Source organism: Acanthochromis polyacanthus, chromosome 1 (genome assembly GCF_021347895.1).
Source record: "Acanthochromis polyacanthus isolate Apoly-LR-REF ecotype Palm Island chromosome 1, KAUST_Apoly_ChrSc, whole genome shotgun sequence".
NCBI classification, from domain to species: Eukaryota; Metazoa; Chordata; class Actinopteri; family Pomacentridae; genus Acanthochromis; species Acanthochromis polyacanthus.
In genome coordinates, this window is record NC_067113.1 from 67,009,532 (window position 1) to 67,024,738 (window position 15,207).

General features: G+C 39.2%; 1 protein-coding gene across 6 annotated transcripts in view; it reads left to right on the forward strand.

Moving 5' to 3' along the window:
* Nucleotides 1–13,662, forward strand: part of msrb3 (methionine sulfoxide reductase B3) — a 31,691-nt gene extending 18,029 nt beyond the window's left edge. For all 6 annotated transcript variants that reach the window (XM_051954570.1, XM_022222317.2, XM_051954581.1 and 3 more), the window contains 5 exons: nucleotides 1,257–1,365; nucleotides 5,184–5,261; nucleotides 7,486–7,514; nucleotides 11,058–11,155; nucleotides 11,854–13,662. In XM_051954570.1, the coding sequence (XP_051810530.1) occupies nucleotides 1,257–1,365; nucleotides 5,184–5,261; nucleotides 7,486–7,514; nucleotides 11,058–11,155; nucleotides 11,854–12,033 (494 nt within the window). In that variant the 3' untranslated portion in view covers nucleotides 12,034–13,662. The remainder of the gene's footprint in view (nucleotides 1–1,256; nucleotides 1,366–5,183; nucleotides 5,262–7,485; nucleotides 7,515–11,057; nucleotides 11,156–11,853) is intronic.
* The last annotated feature ends 1,545 nt before the right edge of the window (nucleotides 13,663–15,207 follow it).

A 15,207-nucleotide genomic window follows, 5' to 3' on the forward strand; every position in this document is an offset into this window, starting at 1 on the left:
TGAATCGACAGAAAGCTAGACTTTTCATCTTGAAGAAACTCTCGTGAACATTCAGAAACAAATACTTTAATTGACATGTTCCTGCTGTATCACCACTGATTACAGATATTTTATCTTACTTAAATATCACTTCAGGCAGCACAGAGTAATTTTCAATGTAAAACATTCACAAAGGCTTTATAAAACTGGTTTGTTTATGCGTTACCATGTGCTCTTCTTCTGTCACCAGAAATGTGTCTAATATTTCTTAAATAATCTTGGCTTGCTGGTTTAAATTACAAATGTTAGTGCCCCAAGTAGTCAAAGCATTTCCAGGGAACCTTTCAAATGGTTTGAGTTTAGCATCTGTTTAATTTGTAGCTCTACTCACATGCTGCTGTCACACAAAATGCTCTAACAATTCCTCACTTGGCGCTTTTGCAGCTTCCATGCACTGTGTTTGTTTTGGTTTTATTTGACAAATTGACCCTAATGTTAGAATGTTTTCTTGCTCATACTGCCAGTCAGAAGTTTGGACACACCTTCTCATTTAATGCTTTTTCTTTATTCTATGACTATTTAAGTTGTTGATTGTCACTAAGGGCATCAAAGCTATGAATGAACACATATGGAATCATGTAGTAAACAAAAATGTGTGAAATAAGTCAGAACGTGTTTTATATTTTCAGTTCTTCAGAATAGCACCCTTTGCTTTGCACACTCTTGGCCTTCTCTGGATGAGCTTCATGAGGTGGTTTGTGGAGGTGTAGCTGGGTTGTTCCGTCTCAAATCATGAAGTTTTTACAATAATTTCTGCTCAACCTTACTGATTTGCCTGAAAATTTATTACCAGAAAATATAAATATTTCTAAAGATGTTTGTGTGTTTTTTTCTTGTTATATCCAATATCGTCTGAGATTTTTACTTTTTTTTTTTTTTTTAATTTCCCATCAGTCCACTTTTAGCCATTTTTTCACACATTGAAATTGAGGCTATGCGTTTAACGACGGTATCTGAGGAACTAGGAAAGATAAAAACAAATGCATCTTGTTTAGTACCTGATGTGTAAATCTAAATTTTTCCAGATATATTTATATCTATAGGCTAAAAAAAATCAAGTGAATCAGAGCTGGTTGAGCTGAAGGCCCCTGATGGTTTGAGAGGTAATGATCCTGAGGAACATGAGGGACATTTTAATGGTATTTCTTTTTTTTCCCTAGCACCACCAGAAGACCTGCATAGTTCTAATATTTTGTCATCTCTGCATTTGGTCTCAGGAGCACGTAGGACTAAGAAGACATGGCCAGTAAGCTTTTCTCAGGAGGACCTGAGGAAACGCCTTACACCGATGCAGTACCACATCACCCAGGAGAGAGGAACTGAGAGGTAGGAGGATTGCTGTCATGTACCAACTTTAAAATGAACTTATTTTCTTTGCCATGCCTCTAAGTTTTTAGTGATCACTCACTGTTTATGTCATGGGGTGTATTAACAAAATAAACTGTACTTGAATGCAATCTAAGCCATTTGCAGCTGCATTTGATGGTGTTTAACAGCTAATCCATGTCAATCCACAAATCAGTCGTTTTTAGGAAAAGAATATCATAGGTGCTATAGGCATACACACTTCATTCCATATTCTCAGAGTTTCATTTAACAGCCTTAACTTTCATTCCAGATTTTCAGAATTTCATTCATTCAATGACCATGTCCTAAATAACTTCCCTTTTCCTTGTAGTATGCTCTACTACTGTCATTTCATTAGGTTGTCCACAATCTCATGTAGCTGTTAAGGATTGAGTGCCCATACAGTACATAGGGAATAGTGAATGAGGTGATTCCAGACACATTTAATGTTGTCAAGTTTTATTTCACTCGCCTCCATTGTCATTCCATTCCATTCAGTATTTGAAATCTTTTTCTCAGTATGCAATGGGGTCTAATAGTCTGAACTACTCTGGACTAAAACAGAGACTGTATACCGTAGGTTGTCATTGGAAAGGAAAAGAATTGGCCATTGAAAATATAATTTGCCATAATGAGGAGCAACATTATAAACATTAGCTTTGACCTTATTCAAACCAGTTTTCAATTGAACAGTAAAAAAACACAAGAAAAGCACTTTAAGAGCACAGTACTCCTCCAAGGCTGCTGAGTCGTGTGATTTCCGACAGATGAAATTTTTTAAAAATTTGTGGTCCTCAGCGGTAGATTTGTAGTGGAAACACAATCATGTGATCGTCAGCAGGCAGCTGATGTAGTGTTCACTTGTTGTCATGGTTACAGTGACACCATGCCGCTATCTCACAATGATACAGAAATTTTTAACAAATCCATTGATCCAGACTATAAGACGATATATAATCACTGCCAAAACCTAATCACTTGGTTCTTGTGACATTTCTGATGTTTCCTGAAAATTTCATTGAAATCCTGTTTTTGAGTAATGTTGCAGACAGACAGATGCTGATCATCTGTGTTACTTGTTGGAATAATTACTATAAGGCCAAAGTGTGACCATTACATACATGTAAAACAGGAGCAGGGTACTGAACGTTGTCAGACTCCTCACAGCCTCTCCATAAACTGTTTGAACTGCTGCCATCAGGCAAATGTTTGAGGAGCATCAAAGGACGAACCACCAGACTGATACAGTGGGTACGGAAAGTATTCAGACCTCTTGAAATTTTTCACTCTCTGTGTCATTGCAGCCATTTACCAAAATCAAAAAAGTTCATTTTATTTCTCATTAATGTACACTCAGCACCCCATCTTGACAGAAAAAAACTGAAATGTAGAATTTTTTGCAAATTTATTATAAAAGAAAAACTGAAATATCACATGGTCATATGTATTCAGACCCTTTGCAGCGACATTCGTATTTAACTCACATGCTGTCCATTTCTTCTGATCCTCCTCCAGATGGTTCTGCTTCTTTATTGGAGTCCAGCTGTGTTTAATTAAACTGATTGGACTTCATTAGGAAAGGCACACACCTGTCTCTATAAGACCTTACAGCTCACAGTGCATGTCAGAGCAAATGAGAATTATGAGGTCGAAAGAACTGCCCAAGGAGCTCAGAGACAGAATTGTGGCAAGGCACAGATCTGGCCAAGGTTACAATAGAATTTCTGCAGCACTTAAGGTTCCTAAGAGCACAGTGGCCTCCATAATCCTCAAATGGAAGAAGTTTGGGACAACCACAACTCTTCCTAGACCTGGCCGTCCAGCCAAACTGAGCAATGGTGGGAGAAGAGCCTTGGTGAGAGAGGTAAAGAAGAACCCAAAGATCACTGTGGCTGAGCTCCAGAGATGCAGTCGGGAGATAGGAGAAAGTTCCACAAAGTCAACTACCACTGCAGCCCTCCACCAGTCGGGGCTTTATGGCAGAGTGGCCCGACGGAAGCCTCTCCTCAGTGCAAGATACATGAAAGCCCGCATAGAGTTTGCCAAAAAACACATGAAGGACTCCCAGACTATGAGAAATAAGATTCTCTGGTCTGATGAGGGGGCTGCTCAGCGGCGTAGTGGTTAGCACTTTCACCTTGCAGCAAGAAGATCCCTGGTTCGAATCCCAGGGTGGGCCTGGGATCTTTCTGCATGGAGTTTGCATGTTCTCCCTGTGCATGCGTGGGTTTTCTCCGGGCACTCCGGCTTCCTCCCACAGTCCAAAAATATGCTGAGGTTAATTGAGTACTCTAAATTGCCCGTAGGTGTGAATGTGAGTGTGATTGTTTGTCTGTATATGTAGCCCTGCGACAGACTGGTGACCTGTCCAGGGTGTCCCCTGCCTTCACCCGAGTCAGCTGGGATAGGCTCCAGCACCCCCCGCGACCCTAATGAGGATAAAGCGGTGTATAGAGGATGGATGGATGGTCTGATGAGACCAAGATTGAACTTTTGGTGTTAATTCTAAGCAGTATGTGTGGAGAAAACCAGGCACTGCTCATCACCTGCCCAATACAATCCCTAGAGTGAAACATGGTGGTGGGAGCATCATGTTGTGGGGGTGTTTTTCAGCTGCAGGAAAGGACGACTGGTTGCAGTTGAAGGAAGGATGAATGTGGCCAAGTACAGAGATATCCTGAAGGAAAACCTCTTCCAGAGTGCTCAGGACCTCAGACTGGGCCGAAGGTTCACCTTTCAACAGGACAATGACCCTAAGCACACAGCTAAAATAACAAAGGAGTGACTTCAGAACAACTCTGTGACCGTTCTTGACTGGCCCAGCCAGAGCCCTGACCTAAACCCAATTGAGCATCTCTGGAGAGACCTCAAAATGGCTGTCCACCAACGTTCACCATCCAACCTGACAGAACTGGAGAAGATCTGCAAAGAAGAAAGGCAGAGGACCCCCCAAATCCAGATGTGAAAAACTTGTTGTGTCACTCCCAAGAAGACTCATGGCTGTACTAGCTGAAAAGGGTGCTTCCACTCAATACTGAGCACAGGGTCTGAATACTTATGACCATGTGATATTTCAGTTTTTTAAAATAAATTTGCAAAAATTTCTAGATTTCTGTTTTTTTTCTGTCAAGATGGGGTGCTGAGTGTACATTAATGAGAAATAAAATGAACTTCTTTTGATTTTGGCAAATGGCTGCAATGACACAGAGAGTGAAAAATTTCAAGGGATCTGAATACTTTCCGTACCCACTGTAAACAGCTTCATTCCACAAGCTGTCAGAATACTAAACTACTCATCTGGAAACGCCATCTCATCTGATATAATGACAATAAAGCTTCATTTGATTTGATTTGATTTGATTTTGAAAACTACTTATATCCCCGTTTAAACTCTATGGAACCGTCAGAGCCAGTGGCAGATTTTAAAAAGTCTGGCCGAGATAAGGCTGCTCTCGATAGGCGACTGTCCGCCTGCTCTTCTGAATAGCTTCTAATACTTGCTGTCCAACCAGGACATTCATATCTCCACAATCGTTGGAGTAAATTTTTACGCAGACTTCATCTTGATAAATTGATCAGAGATATGATGTGTACACAACTACTTCAGCAAATCATTACAAAAAAAATTCTGAATATAAATAATAAAATATTTGTCTTTAAAAGCACAGACACTAGTTTGGTCTCATGAATGTAATACTTGCTGCCGCACAGTGACTAGACCATGCTGAAAATATAATGAGTCCTTGTTCATCATAGTAGGCCATTCAGTTGTACTAATAATACAACTTTTTCCACAGTGCCTTTACTGGAGAGTTTGCACATCATAAAGATGAGGGTACCTATACGTGTGTTGTCTGCGGGGCCTTCCTGTTCAGGTAAGAGATGAAATGTGTCTTTGTGTTAGCAAATGCATCACTTTTGATCCATATGTTTGCTGGCATGGGATAAGCTTACAGAAAGAAATGCTGCCATTGATAACACATCTTAAGAGTCCAGAGAATCAGCAAATGTAGTGATCAGTCGTGACCTTTTCTTAAATGGGTCATTCCGTGTGGTTTCACCAGATGGTGGTTGCCGCACCATTTTCAAATTAGTCCTAAATTTGCATGCCATTAGATAGTCACAAAAGTACTTTCTATGCAAAATTGTAGGCCTGTAGCTCAAATAGTTTCTGAGTTGTGGGGGTCTGAAATTTTCAGAATTTGGGCTATAAAAAGCCTCGCCAGTGTTTTTTTGCATCTTTAAGTGGTTATTTCTCCGCCTCTAGACATACCAGAGAGCTGTGAGTTGGTAAACAAGGCCTCTGCATGTAGCTAGTGCCCCACAAACATCCCCAGGTGTTTCCCTACACTCTGCAGGCCATGGGGGCTTGCTAAAAATGCTAAAAATTAAGAGATACCTACTCACGAGTGGGATTTGGGACCTTAAAAGTACTAGAAATACTGCACAAAAGTGTTCTAACACCCCTGGGTTCCATTCTACACAAACTTGTGTGATAACTTGGCAAACTGGAGCTTTCTAGGTACCTCAGTTTGGAAAATATGAGCTCCCAAAGTTGGACGAGATTTTTAATTGGCTATTTTTGGTGGCAAAATTCTCAGTGTGGGACAGGTACCAGAGACCCCAAATTTTTCTACAAGACAGTTCCATCTGTCTTCTATCACTGTACAAAAAAGCAGCAGGGTTATATTTGTAGTTACTGAGATATTCTTACTCAAAATGGCATGGGTAATGTCAAAATCGTTTTTTTGCTTTTCAGTGCTTTAAATTGGGACACAAGTATTAGTAGTCATTCCAATGGTAGTATTATGTATGTTTTGTTCTTTTTGAAATGTTAGTTGTTAAAGGTGACCACCTTCAAAAAGTGTAATGACATATTGACACCCATTTGCAATGCATACATGTGATTATAACATACACATACAAATTACATGTACTAACTTGAATTCAGGGAGCTCTGTAGTAGTTTATGGTTGATTAAATTAAAAATAGAACAATAATGTTGAATTTTACAGTATCAGTGCAGTGGGATTAAACATGTTAAATTTAATTGTACAATGTCATGTCACAAGCAAAAGAACCTATACCTAAGTTATAACTTAGGTATACCTAAGGTATACCATTACACTTTTTGAAGGTAGTCACCTTTAACAACTAACATTTCAAAAAGAACAAAACATTCATAATACTACCATTGGAATGACTACTAATACTTGTATCCCAATTTAAAGTACTGAAAAGCAAAAGATGATTTTGACATTACCCATGCCATTTTGAGTAAGAATATCTCAGTAACTACAAATATAACCCTGCTGCTTTTTTGTACAGTGATAGAAGACAGATGGAACTGTCTTGTAGAAAAATTTGGGGTCTCTGGTACCTGTCCCACACTGAGATTTTTGCCACCAAAAATAGCCAATTAAAAATCTCGTCCAACTTTGGGAGCTCATATTTTCCAAACTGAGGTACCTAGAAAGCTCCAGTTTGCCAAGTTATCACACAAGTTTGTGTAGAATGGAACCCAGGGGTGTTAGAACACTTCTGTGCAGTATTTCTAGTACTTTTAAGGTCCCAAACCCCACTCGTGAGTAGGTATCTCTTAATTTTTAGCATTTTTAGTAAGCCCCCACGGCCTGCAGAGTGTAGGGAAACACCTGGGGATGTTTGTGGGGCACTAGCTACATGCAGAGGCCTTGTTTACCAACTCACAGCTCTCTGGTATGTCTAGAGGCGGAGAAATAACCACTTAAAGATGCAAAAAAACACTGGCGAGGCTTTTTATAGCCCAAATTCTGAAAATTTCAGACCCCCACAACTCAGGAACTATTTGAGCTACAGGCCTACAATTTTGCATAGAAAGTACTTTTGTGACTATCTAATGGCATGCAAATTTAGGACTAATTTGAAAATGGTGTGGCAACACCCCCAAGGAATATCTGGTCATTTCACCTGGAATGACCCAAATAGTTTTTTTTTTGACAGATGGTGAGAGCAACAGCACTCCACTATGTTACAAAGAGTTCATAAGAAAGACAAGGCATTTTGAGTACTTGAATTAACACATTATTTCTAACTGACATTTTTCTTTTTTTTTCATAGCTCAAACTCTAAATTTGATTCAGGATCAGGTAAGTCGAGCTGCTGTCAGCTTCGTATTCGTACCTCTGCTTTCTTTGCTTTGCCATTTTTACAACCTGACCTGTGTTTTGCTACAACAGGTCACATTTATGAGACTTGAAATTCTTTATTTGTGACCAAGAATAGTTGACTATTTGATTATGTGCTCTAAGGTGCCTGGTTCGGCTGCTAGTCTCACTGTTGTATTGCTGCATTTGTGTGAAAAACAAGGGTTCATATTGGAAATACAGTTCTAAAGAATGTCTGATTTTTACATAAGATCATATATATATATATATATATATATATATATATATATATATCTACATACACATACAGGGTGACCCAAAAGTTTGGAAACAAAGTTTAACTGCAGTGTCTATTTGAGTTGGGGGTGCATGAATTCACTCTTATTTTACCCATTTTTGTTATAGCATAATAAAATAACTTAAAAGCATAGTATTTGCCGAGTGCAATAACTCAGAAGAAAATTAATAGAACCATAAGGTCCAGGTATGCTGGAGCATAACTTCAAAATGCAGGCCATCAGTGTCAGATTTCAAAACTCTTGATGGTAAAGTGTCTGACAGTTTTAATTTTTTTAAACATCCAAAAGTACTATGAGGCAACATTTACTGGCCAGTTTGAGGAACCTTCATAAGCATGAATGAAGATACATTCCAGAAGATACCAGTGGAACCAGGTGGTGGAAACGTTCACAACTTTGTATAAGAAACAAACATGAACATGTTGAATTATGTTTGTTTTACACTAATCTGTTACTCTTCTGAATATATCTGTGGTACTGATTTATTGAAATAACATATTATTTGGATTATAGAATTTTCATTTGTTTCCAAACTTTTGGGTCACCCTGTACATACATACATACATACATATATACACACGTCGACAAAATTGTTGGTACCCCAACCCTTTAAGCTTCAGTGTACCGCCGGCGGTACACCTACTAATTTGCATAGGAATTTCAGGAATGTCCGACGGGTGCAAACGCGATTATACAAACACTATACACCGATGGAAAGCTTAGATTCTCATGAATCCGCCGGTATAAACCACTTTCAGATGCGATTACCACAGCGGGTGAGAAAAACACATTTGTCCGACAAAAACAAATATTCATCCATCCGTTCTCTATACACGGCTTCAAAGCACACAGCGCGACTCACATTTCCGGGTTTATTATTACACACAAAAAAAAAGATTCCACAAAAAACGGCCATAATCCAACCTTTTACATCAGATGACACAAGCCAGTAAACTATTTTGTCCAAAACATGTCCTGAAGTCGGTATAAAATCCCTGAATCGGTCGTTTTCAAGGAAATGCACCTCCCGATGCGCGTCCAATATTCCCCGTATTTTTCGTAATTTTTTTAATTTAAAAATAGAATATTAGCGATTTTTTGTACTGAAAACGGCTGGAATTGACTGAAGCTTAAAGGGTTAAAGAAGGAAAAACCCACAATTCTCACTGAAATCACTTGAAACTCACAAAAGTATCAATAAATAAAAATGTATTGAAAATTAAATAATCAAAAACAGCCATTACTTTTGAATTGTTGATTAACATAATTATTTAAAAAAACAAACTAATGAAACAGGCCTGGACAAAAATGATGGTACCTCTATAAAAGATTGAAAACTATTTGACCAGAGTGACATGATTAACTCAGGTGTGTCATTTAATTGACATCACAGGTGTTTCCAAACTCATAATCAGTCAGTCTGCCTATTTAAAGGGAGACAAGTAGTCACCCTGCTGTTTGGTGAAAAGGTGTGTACCACACTGAACATGGACAACAGAAAGCGAAGGAGAGAATTGTCCCAGGACATCCGAAAAAAAATTATAGACAAACATCTTAAAGGTAAAGGCTATAAGACCATCTCTAAACAGCTTGAAGTTCCTGTGACAACAGTGGCTCATATTATTCAGAAGTTCAAGACCCACGGGACAGTAGCCAACCTCCCTGGACGTGGCCGCAAGAGGAAAATTGATGACAAATTGAAGAGACGGATCGTTCGAATTGTATCCAAAGAGCCCAGAGCAACCTCCAAAGAAATTAAAGGTGAACTCCAAGGCCAAGGTACATCAGTGTCAGATCGCACCATTCGTCGTTGTTTGAGCCAAAGTGGACTTCATGGGAGACGACCAAGGAGGACACCACTGCTGAAAAAAACTCATAAAAAAGCGAGACTGGAATTTGCAAAAATGCATGTTGACAAACCACAAAGCTTCTGGGAGAATGTCCTTTGGACAGATGAGACCAAACTGGAGCTTTTTGGTAAGGCACATCAACTCTATGTTCATAGACTCAAAAACCAAGCATACGAAGAAAAGAACACTGTCCCTACGTTGAAACATGGAGGAGGCTCAGTAATGTTTTGGGGCTGCTTTGCTGCATCTGGCACAGGGTGTCTTGAAAGTGTGCAAGGTACGATGAAATCTGAAGACTATCAAGGCATTCTGGAGAGAAATGTGCTGCCTAGTGTCAGAAAGCTTGGTCTCAGTCGCAGGTCATGGGTCTTCCAACAGGACAACGATCCAAAACACACAGCCAAAAACACCCAAGAATGGCTGAGAGAAAAGCGTTGGACTATTCTAAAGTGGCCTTCTATGAGCCCAGATCTGAATCCCATTGAACATATGTGGAAGGAGCTGAAACATGCCATTTGGAGAAGACACCCATCAAACCTGAGACAACTGGAGCTGTTTGCTCATGAGGAGTGGGCCAAAATACCTGTTGACAGCTGCAGAACGCTCATTGACAAATACAGAAATCGTTTAATTGCAGTGATTGCCTCAAAAGGTTGTGCAACAAAATATTAAGTAATGGGTACCATCATTTTTGTCCAGCCCTATTTCATTAGTTTGTTTTTTTAAATAATTATGTTAATCAACAATTCAAAAGTGATGGCTGATTTTGATTATTTAATTTTCAATAAATTTTTATTTATTGTTACTTTTGTGAGTTTCAAGTGATTTCAGTGAGAATTGTGGGGTTTTCCTTCTTTAACTGAGGGGTACCAACAATTTTGTCCGTGTGTATATATATAAATATATATATATACACACACACACAGTGATAAATAAAGGTCTTGAATCTTTTCCTAATAAACGCTTGTATAAAGAAAAAAGATGCCCAAATCATATGCCAGCAGAACCAGAACATTTCACTTTCCCGATTTTTTTTTTTTTTGATGCTGAAGTCTTAAAGAACCCATAAATATCTTAAAACTAGTACAGCTAGCTAGCTAAAAAAGTAGATTTGTGTAGATACAAAAAAAAAAAACTTAAAATGTACTTTTCAGTTTGTGGAAAATTGTGCTTACATTTAGCATCCAATGCTGTTCCTGAAGTAAGGCTATAGACCGTGGTGTTTTCAGAGAAAATAGCCTAGATTTGATTTCATCATGTGGGGACAACACCCACATTACGCATACAGAACGACCAGTGCTGCACGATAGTCATCACGTCCATTTCATGTCCCATTATCTGCTTGCTAATGTATCCCTTCCATGTTCTTGGTTTAGGTTGGCCGTCCTTCTTTGATATTATAAAGGAGGAGTCCATCACTCTGACAGATGATTTCTCCTATGGCATGCACCGGGTAGAGACTACCTGCAGCCAGGTACAGAACAAACACAGTGTGAATGCTACAACTTTCCTACGGTATTTCACAGGAAAAAACATGTAAATAGAAATAGTTTACTATTGCACTAAAACAAAACTAGCCATAATAAACAGATATAATTAAGTCGTAAGAATAACATTTTAAAATGTCTGGTCTAGAAATGACAGTTTGACCCTATCACTCTGTTTTGAAAAGAAACTTTTTTTGGGGGGGGGGGGGCTTTTTTTTTCGCCTTTATTGTAGTAGACAATAGAGAGAGACAGGAAACGTGGGGAGAAGAGTCGGGGAAAGACATGCAGCAAAGCGCCGTGAGCTTCTGTTTATGGGTCGCCTGCTCAACCAGCTGAGCTATTTGGGCGCCCTACTTTTTATTTTTAAAGAATGCCCTTATGCATTGTTGGGCTACAGCATAAAGATATGCCTCATTTTCCACATTTATTGGACAAAACTTACATTTGTATTAGACTGATACATTTGGAAAGTAACAGCTTTCACTGGAGAGGGAGCCAGAACTGACCACTTCCATGTATCCACAAGATGCTACGCTCAAAGAAAGAAGCAACACAACAATGCAAATTAAATAATATAGATCATAATCAGAAGAGTATTTTTTGACAGATATTTGTACTAGGTCAAACTGATCAGAGAGAACATTTACAAATTGTTGCTAAATTCCAGTAATTTCTCTCTTTCAGTGTGGAGCTCATCTGGGACACCTGTTTGATGATGGTCCAAGACCCACGGGAAAACGCTACTGCATTAACTCTGCTTCCTTGGCTTTCCAGCCCAAAGACACAGCCGCCTCCACCTCCAGCTCCATAGCCAGCCTTGGAGCTGCTCATAGCTCAGAGAGTGGCGGAAAGACTGAGCTCTGAAACAAAGATACAGAAATGACAATGCAGTGACAGCTGTATAGGGAGAGTCCAACAATCTGCATGAATAAAATAGTTAGGTGTTTTGCATTAATAATCTACTTTGTGAAGAGATAAGTGATAATATTTTGAAAGGAACGAATACACTCAGGCTTCAGTTACTAACCAACAACTCTCTAATGTAGTCTGATTCATTTTTGATCCTCTTTTACACAGTGCCTACAAATAATGTTAGTATGCTTGCATACAACCACCAGAAAGATTTATAAGCCATTTATGGAACATGAAGTACACCCTTGGCGTAAGAAACTAGTATTGCACCCTTTAGTATAACTTTCTCCATCCATCCATCATCTTTACACCACTTCATCCTCACCAGGGCCATGGGGGGCTGGAGTCTATCCCAGCTGACTCCAGGAGACACCTGGACAGGTCACCAGTCTATCACAGGACTATATATGGAGATATAAACAATCACACTCACATTCACACCTACAGACTATTTAGAATCACCAATTAACCTCAGTATGTTTTTGGACTGTGGAGGAAGCTGGAGAATCTGGAGAAAACCCAACCATGCAACCTCCATGCAGAGAGATCCCAGGAAGACTGGGAGGTGAACCGAGGATCTTCTAGCTGCAAGGCAACGGCGCTAACCACAAGCCACTGTGCAGTCTAATTGTGCAGTATTACCTAACCTTAATTCTTCACCCTAAGTCAGCTGGGATAGACTCCAGCCCCTCTGCAACCCCAATGAGGATAAAGTGGTGCATGGATAATAGATGGATGTTGAGCATGTTAACATTTGTACAGACTTGGGAAAAGTATGGCACTTTTCATGTGAACAGGCTCATAGGCACGTTCAGAAACCCTGGATTGACTTACCGACTTTATAACCAGCTTTATGTGAATGCTTAGGTTCCATATAGTGAAGTCAGAAATCCTGCTGAATGCTGAACTCTCTTTATCGTACAGGCTCAAGTGTTAATGACAACCATCCATGAGACCATCATGAAATATGATTTTCACTTCTTTACTTGTGGTTTTCTCTTGCTCCTGGGCTGTGATGAGGGATCAAAGCTACATGTTTATGAAGATGTGTCATGGTTTGGTCTAAAATACTACCCATTCATATATGATTTTTATTTTCTGGGTTACCAAATTGACAAGTCCCATCCCATCTTGTACCCAATTGGCTGGCTGAAAAGAGCCCACTGTAAAATAATACAATAAATGAAAGTGAATGTTGATTTGAATTGTACTTGGGATGCATTAGAAACCAGTGTAATAAGGCAGATCTAGCACATTTCCCTGAAAACACAACAGAGAATGCAGTAGGAACATCATTTTAGAGAGAATGGGATGATGGTGAATGGACATGCATACACCATGGAGAGCTTTGTTATTGTATCTTTTGGAAGATTTTAGTAGAATATGGTTTTGAAGTGATATTTGATACTAAGATGTTGATTTAATATTACCTATGCAAGTGGCCTTTCAGCAGTGATAAAACCTACTGTGACAGATTACATGATATTGTGGACATATATTTGCCCCTTCCTTTTGAGTTTTGTTCACAGCTTGGATTATACTAGCCAATGAGTAAATAAAAATATATAGAAACACTTTGAATTTGTTGTTCTTTATTTGAAAATTGTAAATAGCAGGACTGTCCAACAATTAGAACATCTGACAGGAGTTAATCACATGGCTGTTCATGGTTCATTGCAGTCCATTCTGACATTGTTTAGGTATTCCAAATTTAATACAATAGAACATCTGTATAAACACTGTCATCAGCAGCATCTGGTAGCATACAAAATATGCTTGCTTTGTGCCAGTGTATGGTTCTATTATTGGAAATCCCTCACCAACATAATATGGTGACAAGCTAGATATTTAGCTAGCTGTTACTGCTGACCAAGAGGACAAACTGACTGATGGAAAACAGTCCAAAGAATGAGTCTGATCCTGATAATATGAGGTAGAGTGAGACATTCAATCAAGGCTGACAATGTGATGAAAAGATGAAAAATAGAAGAGAGGACATAGCTTTGCTCTACCCATTCTTTAGGAAAACTGTTAGATGATGTTAATATCTTCAACCAGATAAAAAGGTTATGTGTTGGACACAAGTTCCATGCATAATAATTATTATTTAAAATGTTACATTGTTTCATAAATGTTTCCACAATTACAAGAGACATCAATGAAAAATTAAAACCAAAAACGGAGATTTAAATTTCATTCTAACTGTTTTATTTGAGATTCAGTTTGGTCATCAGGGGGGTGAGACAAGAGAAAAATGTTTTTTTTGTTTGTTTGTTTTTCAGGGGAACTCGACTTATTAGGCATTTTAAAAAACATTTTCAAACGTTGTTTTCTCCTATTTTTTTTTAAAGATTTGGTCTTAGGACAAGAACATTTACACAACAACTACATGTTTTAGTATTTTGTACATGGATTATTTGAAATTTGATGAGTGGGATGTAAAATGTCCTCCAGTTCTTGAATGAGCCTCTAGTGTTGTGTCAGCAGCATCTCTTCAGTTTAATGATCTAAACCTCTCCATATTTCTCAGATGTGAATTCTAATGGATGTTGTCTTACACTGAAAGCTGTGAAATGTGAACTTGTTTTTTTCATAAATGTTCCTGTCATGTCTGGGCCTTGTGTTTTCACTGCTTCCACTCAGACCCTCCTACCCAGGTGTGTTTTCCATCCACTGCACAGGTGACTTCTTCCTTCTCTGATTTATTTTGGTAAACCTGATTCTCATTGAGTGGAGAAGGTTTTTGGATGCAGCAGGCTATTCCCACACTTCCAGACGGTCCTTCCCGGTGCCGCGGTGTGTTGTCTCCGTGTTGGAGCTGAGGGTGCTCTCCCCGGTGTCCCCGTGTCTCCGGTGTCCCGGTGTTTCTTGTGCTCCTTAAGACAAACCGTATCGCCGCTTCCGGGTTTGTTTCTGTCAGCTTTACCAGCTGTCCATAAAGCGGACAGCAGAACTACAGCAGCACCACTGAAGCTACACTGCGGTCACGTCAGCCGTCTTTCGTTTTCGCGTGGTCAAGCCAGCCGCTCCAAGATCTTATGTGCGCTCCTCGTACAGACTTTATGGTAAACGCACAGAAACAAGTGGGAAAGTCAGCGTGACTTACAAAAGCGCCTGGAAACTTCC